This window comes from Alligator sinensis, unplaced genomic scaffold (assembly GCF_000455745.1).
Source record: "Alligator sinensis unplaced genomic scaffold, ASM45574v1 scaffold1185_1, whole genome shotgun sequence".
In the NCBI taxonomy this organism is placed as follows: Eukaryota; Metazoa; Chordata; order Crocodylia; family Alligatoridae; genus Alligator; species Alligator sinensis.
The window spans coordinates 42,220-51,470 of record NW_005842900.1 but is presented as its reverse complement, the minus strand read 5'-3'; the positions used below and the strand labels follow the sequence as shown (position 1 = coordinate 51,470).

At 44.2% G+C, this 9,251-nt stretch overlaps 1 protein-coding gene across 1 annotated transcript in view; it reads right to left on the bottom strand.

Moving 5' to 3' along the window:
* Nucleotides 1-9,251, bottom strand: part of SPTLC2 (serine palmitoyltransferase long chain base subunit 2) — a gene marked incomplete at its 5' end in the record, with an annotated part of 112,152 nt that overhangs the window by 68,114 nt on the left and 34,787 nt on the right. The window contains 1 exon segment of the mRNA XM_006035961.3: nt 5,672-5,798. Coding sequence (XP_006036023.1) covers nt 5,672-5,798 — 127 coding nt within the window.

Sequence of the window (9,251 nt, the reverse complement as noted above, 5' to 3'; positions counted from 1 at the left end):
GTTACCAGCCTATATACCAACATCCCACACCAGGATGGCATCCATGCCTGCCTTACATATCTACAGGAACAAGATTACAACCCAGAATACAGACCCAAAGATATTACTGACCTTATACACTTCATCCTCACACACAACAATTTCACTTTTAATAATCAACACTTCCTCCAGATGATGGGAACAGCTATGGGCACTAAAATGGCCCCACAGTATGCCAACCTTTTATAAGCCACCTGGAAGAAGACTTCCTCAAGAACTGCACCATCAAACCCTTGCTATACTTAAGATGCATCGATGACATCATCATCATTTGGACTGAGAACCTGCAATCTCTGATTGAGTTCCATCAGAAATTCAACAATCACCATCCCTCCATCCGACTTTCTTTAGGATACTCCAGCACCAACATCTCCTTTTTAGACACAAGGATCAGTATCCAGAAGGGTAAAATACAGACCACAGTATACAAGAAACCCACAGACCAACATACATATCTGCACAGAACCAGCAATCACCCTAAACACACCAAAAAAGCTACGATATACAGCCAAGCCCCTCAGATACCACCACATTTGTACTGAAGAGAACACCCGGAATTGCCACCTCACCGAACTTAAAAAGGCTTTCACCCAGCAAGGACACTCCTCCAGAGAGGTAGATCGCATGTTTGAAAGAGCCACCCGGATACCACGTGAAGAACTGCTGCAGTACAGAAGAAAAACCCGCACAAATCACACACTGCTGGTTATGACGTATCACCCCTTCCTTGAACCTGTATGGAAAATTCACTTTTTACTTTTGGCAAAAAAATCCCCGAACGCTTCATGTTAACCGTCCAGGCTCATTTCCTATCCAGTCTGAAGGATACCTCTGGCATCATATTCTCTGCTAGTGTTGTGGAACCTCGGCACCGGGCTACTGAATCAGAAGTAAGAGCACACCTATCAGTGCTTAACAGCCATATGGTCAAGGAAGAAAACATTCTTAAATTATCCACAGCACTTCCTATAGCCTCTAGATTTTCCTGGAAGGTGCCATACCCAATTAGCAAGGGGTATACCAAACACTGCTGTGCTCCAAGATTTGACATTATCAGATCCCACATGAAAACAAAAATTAATCTCATTGCTTTATTGATAACCATGAACACAGCCCTTTATCCCACTTCTGTCTCTGGCTGTGGCATGCTGCTGTTTTTATTACAGGAAAAGGCACCCATCCTATCACTTGTGTTTGCAAAGCTGAGAAGCTGATGGCAGTAAATCTGTTTTTCCCACTCCCCAGCCAGGGAACATCAGGGATTTACTTCTAGTTTTTGTTATCTTCCACTTTCAGCAAGGATGAGCAAATTTTGCACTGAAATTACTGCCCAGGACAAGTAAGAGCTGACAAGTTTTAACTGGCTAGAAGTGCAGTCCCCTCACACCACAGGACTGCTTCCTCTGCCTGCTGTCTCTAATGGCTGCATTCATTAGTTTTTCATTAGGACTCCAGGAAGCATTTGGCCATCTTGTGTATGTAAGTTTTGAGCTGTAAAGAAATCAAATTGTTGTTTTCCTTTATTTGACATCTATAAACCACATGTGGACAGAGCCACCACTATAGCCAGAGATTCTTCTTCCTTTGTTGAGGACAGAAAGGTGAGGGGAGAGATGCAGAGACTGAACTACTGAGACATGCCTTTAACGCTAACCACTTGCAATTCCTTTGACAGGGTTCTGACTGGGAGCGTTAGAATCTCAAAACCAGTGCTTGGTCTTGTGAAAAGGAGCCATTTTGTTCTTCCCTCATTTTTTCTACATCATGCCAAATCCAGTAAGAGGATTATGGTTAGAGGCTCCATTCCCAGAAAAGAGTGTGTCCAGCATATCTGAAGTGTTTCATTCTTGGCTACCATTGCTTCTGCAGAAACTTTCAAAGCTCAGGAAAAGAAACTCATGTGCTGCATCTGAAGATCCCAAAACTGGTCTCTTTAGCTAGTTATGCATATGGAAAGTAACTCAATAAGTGGGGCTGGTGGACTCTAGAGCAAGTGATTTGAGAAGCACTGTATGAAGTGCAGTAACAGAAGCAGCACCTCACCAAGAATGGAAAACATGGCCCAGTCATCAGTATGGCAGCCAAAAGAGCCAGGTTTTGAAGCCTAACCATCTAGGGCAGTCTACTTCACTGACACAACACACAAATTTTGCCTCAATTACATTTTTAGAGTCACAAAGGAACCTATTAGGAGGGTAATACCCAGGACTGACATTAATTTAAACAGCCAATGAAAAAAAAAACCTCAATGCAACTCACGGTCTAATGCAATCTACATATTTATGGGCCATCACCCAATTAAGTCTAAAACCAGCTTTTATTAGCCGCCTCACTGTGTTCCATAAGTGACAATGCTGTTTTCTACGGCACACATGTTTTACCCATGCTGCCCATTTATTGACACCGTTTGGTTAATGGCAGCTTAACTGAAGAGACATCGAGGAGAATATTTAGTAATACTATATAGTTACTCAGCTACATATATAGTTACACAGTGCAGTTCCTATCTTGTGTTGCAAGTTTGGAGATTGTTAGATAACCAGATACCAATGCATGAAAATAAGGGGGTGGGGGGCTGGAAGAGAAATCTACTCCTGCAGTTTGTTTCTCACTTCAGGGTCACCATTCTGATCTCATAATTAGTTTCCACAAAGAATCTGGATGTCAGAAAGTAGATGACAGCTTTTAAGATCATGCATGTGGAGCAGGTGCAGGCAAATGACTAAGTCAAAGACTGTAATAATCACTCTTGGAATGCAAAGCTTTGTCGTAACTCAAATTACACAGCAGGGTAAGGTGGTACCTTAGACTAACTCATTCAGAAAGCACAGGATTGAGAACCAATAAATATAGTATCCAAGAGCAACTGTTAGTTTCCTCTGGGCCTTGGCAGTCACAACTGTTCGACCTCGTCATCCCTTGGGGCACTCTGATGAACAAACATTCTCCCAGATACTGGTGGTCACCCCTTATAAAAAACTTATAGGTGGCCACCAGATCACCCCCGAGCCTGCGCTTTTCCAGGCTAAAGAGCCCCATAGCTCTCAGCCTGCTGTCGTAAGATCTGTTTTCCATGCCTCAGTTTCCTGAACCTATAAAATTAGTCTTTGCTACTTCAGGACTGGGGAGGGGATGTTTGTTTTATAGCCAGGAACAGATGCTCATTTGTCCCAGAACAGAAAAGTCTCAGGACTGGCATGTACAACCCTCTCCAAATCAGAGTTGAGCAAGTACCTGAATGCGCGCCAGTTTTGGCATCGATTCAATGATGCAATCCTAGGACAGCCATTCAGATTTGCTTTGCAGTTGTCCCAGGACAAACTTAGCACTGCGGATCCTATGAACTTTTTTAACATGGTCCCAGGACAATGGACGTGGATGCCTGAATGACTGTCCTGGGAGAAAGCCATTTCTCCTAAAACAAATGGGATGTTTGTTTGTAATCTTAGCATTAGCTTCTACTCCATTTCAGAAACAAAACAGCAACAGCTCAACATACTCCTTCATTTAATTATACATTTTTCCTGACAGTTACCATTCGTGCTCACTCCTTATGGTTACGCCTTACCTATTCTTCTACCTATACCTTGAATGCCTTCTTAATCCCTATGACTCAGCAACAGTCACTAACAGGACAAGCATTTTACGAAGTCACAGTAAAGGGCAGTTTAATCCATGCAAAGAGGTTTTAAATGAACTTCTTCCACCGAACAAGACTACAAGGCAACAGCATCTTTAAAACAATACAAGGAAATAACAAATACTTAATTCCCAACCTCAGATCATGCTGGTGTTGACAACTGATGCACCCACTGAAAACAAATTGGAGAAGATGCTTTCAGAAGAGGGAATATGCCACACAAAACTAATTTTTATACCACTTCTGCCCAAAAGGAAAGCTTGCAACATCAAGCTTTGATGACTGATGCAGGGTAGCAGAGACCAAGAACACCTCTTTAAACAGAAGAGCTACTAGAAATTCCAGCATTTGTAAATGACACTTTAGAAAACTATGGAAACATTAGCCTTGCCCCATTTATTTGCAGCTTGCAATCAGTTACACTTTCTTTACTCATTACGCACAGCACATATTGGCAGTGGCCCAACAAAAGCAATGCCTGAGGAAATCAATTGGAGGAGCTGCTGACAAATGTTGAATCAAAAGCAACTCAGACCTAGCTATCACTAGGGCAGGCTGAAAGACCCATCTCTGCCATAGCTTTACTTCCCAAAGTAACAACTTATGGATATCTACTTTAGAAGGCTGGAGAAGGATTCTAGGCACAGTGCTCAGGTCACCTGTCTGGAACACCATACAAAGCCCTCAAACTAGGATGGCCATAGATAGAATTGCCTGGCAGGTTTGGTCTTAACAATTACCAATTCCTCCTCAAAAGAATGCATATTAGCACAGGAACAACCATCAGCATTGTCTTAACTTTAAAGTAATGCAAAGAAGTTGGATCAATCCTGTTTTAAACACAAAAACAGTTATGAGTTCACTATGTGCTTTTCTATCATGTCAAAAACGATTACTTTCACTTGATGTTTCAGATCAGGCAAATTCTTCAGTACCTACCACCACCTTGTGGCTGAAAGCTGAAAATATCAGGAGTCAGACAGATTTGTATTTTAGAACTCAGATTTTATTAGAACTCAAAGATGGTATCTGGATTACTAATCATCCTATCTATTCTGAATAAACTCTCTTGACACCCCTTGTTGGTACACAATGAAGAGGGTCGCATAAAAACCATCCACATAAAGCCTCTAGATCTAAACAATAATCTCCATCTGGAATGGAGAATATTCTACTACAGCAGCTGCTAAAAATTTCCAATCAATGGGCCAACTCAAAATCAGCATTTTTGAGTGACCTGCTTAAAAATGCCTAGATGAAGAAGTAGAGCACTTTGAGGGAGGAAGCAAGTCTCCCAGAACATTCGTATACACTGTCAGGCTTCCCTTCAAATTGCTCTCTTTGTAAAGGAGACGAAAAAACTGACAGGATGGAAGAATGGCTGAACACACTGTTGACAAGTCAGGAGGCAGCTTTCAAGGAAAACATACTTCAGTTCTGAAACTGAGAAATGGTTTTAAAACTGTTCTTCCCTATTTCTTTCCAAAGAAAAAAGTGAGAGTCTCCAAGAACCACACTTTATGGAAGGAGTCAAAACACACCGGATATGATATCTACAGTTAAAGCAGGACTGCTTACTCTTACAGCCCTATGTCTTGGAAACCTCCTGAAAACAGCACTTACAGTATAATGTAGATGGGGAACATGAGTAGTAAGGAAGAGATTACAAAACAAAAACAAATACAGAAAAAAAATTCAATATAAAAAATGTCAGCGTTGTATGCAAGGTTAACATGACCTTACATACCTGGGACTATCCTACAAGATAACTAGGGTGAGCAGTACTGGAAAGCAGCAATACTATAAAATGTCAAGTAAATAATTAGCTTGCTGCTGAGTCAGGGACGTAGTTTACCAGAGTAACACTAAATCATCCAGTAGTAAGCTTTCATAATTACCTTGTGCCATGGCTATAAAAGGTTACATTTTCTGTACATACAGAATGCTCTTCAGCCCCAGGCTGCAAGTATTTATCCAACAAGAAAGACTCACCAGAAGTTGTGCCATCTTCACCCATAATACACTTCATGGAGGTGATGATTTGCTCCACAACGGGTGGTGACAATGATGTAGCATACACTGCACTATGAGAATATGTGCGGAGATAATCAATCAGCTCCTGACAAAATACAAGAGACAGTCATATCATCACCCTAGAATCAGAGCTTTAAAGAAGCAGGCTTCAGTGACAGTCACTCTTATAAAGTGATTACAAAATGCCTCTCATACAGATGCACACCATTCTAAAGCTAAATAGAATGGATTGGGCTTTTCAAACAGGTACTTAAGACATTCATTACTACCATCAAATACAATGAAAGTGTTGACAACAGGGGTGAGCCATTCCTGTGTGTTCTACTCTGTTGCTGGGTGAGGTGAGTGTTGATTCAAGTCAAACCGACTCACTCAGCTGTCAGTCACAGCAGCAGATTGAGACAAACTGCCTTGTGTACAGCTGAAATAATTTTAGACATGTTTCAAGGAATTATTGCAATGTTGGAGAGGTACAAAAGAAGCAAGGCCTGTAGGTGCCTATACTGACTTTGCTGGGGGACAGGAAAACTCCAAGTGGAGCATATCTGGGGACCGACACACAAGAAAGCTCCCATGTGGAGGACATTAAGGTAACTGGTTTTGAAAATGCTAGCAGAAGGGTTCTCACAGCATCTCAGGAAATGGAGGGTGTCAGCTGGGGGTCTCAGCTGCCCGTACACCAATGCCAGGAGCATGGGGAACAAGCAGGACCTAGCCAGCCCTCCTGCTCTCTAGTGGACAATATGACCTGGTATGGATCACAGAGACCTGGTAGGACTCCTCACATGACTGGAGTGTAGTCGTAGAGGACTACACCCTGCTCAGAAGGGACCCAGCAGGGAGAAAAAGGCAGAGGGGGAGCTCTCTATGTGAGGGAGCAGTACACCTCTCTGGAGGCTGACACTGGCCGCAAAGCGAAGCAGCTTGAAACCCTCTGGGGGTCAAGGCTGAGGGGAGAGAGAGACCTAACTGTGGGCATCTATTACAGGCCACCAAACCAAGGGGAGGAGCTTGATCTGGAGTTCTCTCAAGAACTGACAGAGGCCATGCATGCAAGGGACTTGGTTGTCACGGGCAACTTCAATTCCTTGGACAGATTGGGAGGAACTCAGCGAGGTCAGATTGGTCATGTATCTTCTTAACTATAAAAAAAAGAATGGAATCAAGGAGCTCTTTCTGAGCCAGGCAGTGCAAGGGCCAACCAGAGGTACCGCTCTCCTAAACTTGGTCTTGGCCAAAGGAGATAAGCCTGTGTGTGGCTTGAACACTGAAGGTAGCCTGGGTGACAGGTTCACTGTCTGCCGCAAGGCTGACAAGTCAATTAGCAGGATTGAAGTCCTGGACTTCAAAAATGTTGACTTCAACAGGCTCACGGCATTAGTAGGGAAGGCGATGCGGGACCAGGGACGGAAGACGAATGGGGTGCAAGAAGAACAGTCATTCCTCAAGGACACGATCCTCAAAGCACAAAAGAAAACTGTTCCCATGAAGAGGAAAGGTAGCAGGAGGGCTGCCAAGCCTTCCTGGCTCAATAGGGACATCGCAGTCCTCTTGAAAAAGAAAAAAGCGACATATACAGGGGAAGCTAGGGACAGTCCTCGCAGAGGACTATACAACAGTGGTCTGCACTTGTAGGAAATGATTAGGAAACCTAAGGCAAACAGTGGTTGGCACTTGTAGGTAAATGATTAGGAAAGCTAAGGCAACGACTGAGTTTAAGTTAGCCAAGGGAGTCAAAGACAATAAAAAAAAGTCCTTCTTTAGGTATGTAGGGAGCAGAAGGAAAAGAAATGGAAGCGTGGAGCCCCTGCTTAACACCTCAGGACAGCTGGTAATGGACACTCAGGAAACAAATGAACTCCTGAAGGCCCACTTTGCTTCAGTATTTCACCAGACCAAGAGAAAACAAGTGAGATAAGGATCACAGGGGGCATGGTGGGAATGATAGCCTTCCCACTGTGGATGCTGAGCTGGTGCAAAACCAACTAAAAAGCTAGACATTTAAGGCAGCAGGACCAGATGGACTTCCCCTAAGAGTGCTGATGGAGCTGGCTGAGGTCACTGCAGAACCCATGGCAAAACTCTTTCAGAAATCATGGCACACAGGGGAGATCCTTAAGGATTGGAAGAGGGCCAACAATGTGCCCATCTTCAAGAAGGCAAAAGGGAAGACCCAGGCAACTATAGGCCAATCAGCCTAACCTCCATCCCAAGGAAAATCTATTTAAAAAAATTTATATGCAATATGCTCATTGACGGTAAGATTCTGAATGACAGCCAGCATGGCTTTGTCGCGGGTAAATCTTGTCTTATCAATCTCATCTCCTCCTACGAACAGGTCTCTCGCCACCTGGACACAGGAGAGAAGGTCGACATTGTATACCTAGACTTCCAAAAGGCTTTTGATCTAGTATCCCACAATATCCTTGTGGAAAAATTGGAAGATTGTAGGCTTAACTGCTCAACAGTTCAGTGGGTTGAAAACTGGCTGCACGGTAGGACCCAGGGAGTTTTCATGAACAGATCTGTGTCATCTTGGCAAGAAGTGGCCAGTGGTGTCCCTCAGGGGTCCGTGCTTAGACCAGTGCTTTTCAACATCTTTATCAATTATCTGGATATGGGGGTGAAAAGCTTGCTGGCCAAGTTTGCAGACAACATCAAGTTACAGGGGAGCATGGCCATGCCAGAAGATAGGTTGCAGATAGAGGCAGACCTGTTAGTAGGGCTAACAGAAACCTGGTGGGATTTGTCCCACGACTGGGCGGTACATATTGAGGGTTATAGGCTGTACAGAAAGGACACGGTGGGGAAGAAAGGGGGAGGGGTTGCGCTCTATGTCAATGAGCAATATACATCGACCCTCACTCATCAAGACGGAATCAAAGGATGAGGAAGTAGAATGTTTGTGGGTTAGGTTACATGAGGGGCAAGGAGAAAGGGATTTGGTGGTAGGGGTCTGCTACAGACCCCCACACCAAGGGGAAGAACTAGACTCGGGGCTCCTGAGGCAGCTCTCGGAGACCATAAAAGCTAAGGAGGCGGTAGTCACGGGGGACCTCAACTACCCAGACATCTGCTGGGAGACGCAGACAGCAAAGTCCCACCATTCATGCAGGTTCCTGTCCTGTGTACAGGACCTCCACCTGACACAGGAGGTACACGGTCCCACTAGGGGGAATGCCTTACTGGATCTGGTATTGGCAATGGGAGATGACACGGTAGGGGACCTACAGATCGGTAGCCATCTGGGGAACAGTGATCACCTAATAATAGAATTCCCCATAAAACGTCGAGCGGGTAAGGTAACTAGTAGGGTGAAAGTGCTAGACTTTAGGAAAGCTGATTTCAATGAACTCAGGCGATTAGTCAAGGACGCACTGCAGAGTAGGAATTTTGAAATGACGGGAGCCCAAGAAGGATGGCTGTGCCTTAAGGAAATGATCCTCTGGGCACAAAGGGAGACAATCCCAATGCGAGGAAAAAGAGGGAAAGGGGCCAGGAGGCTTCCTTGGCTGACCAGAGAAATCCAGGGCAGCCT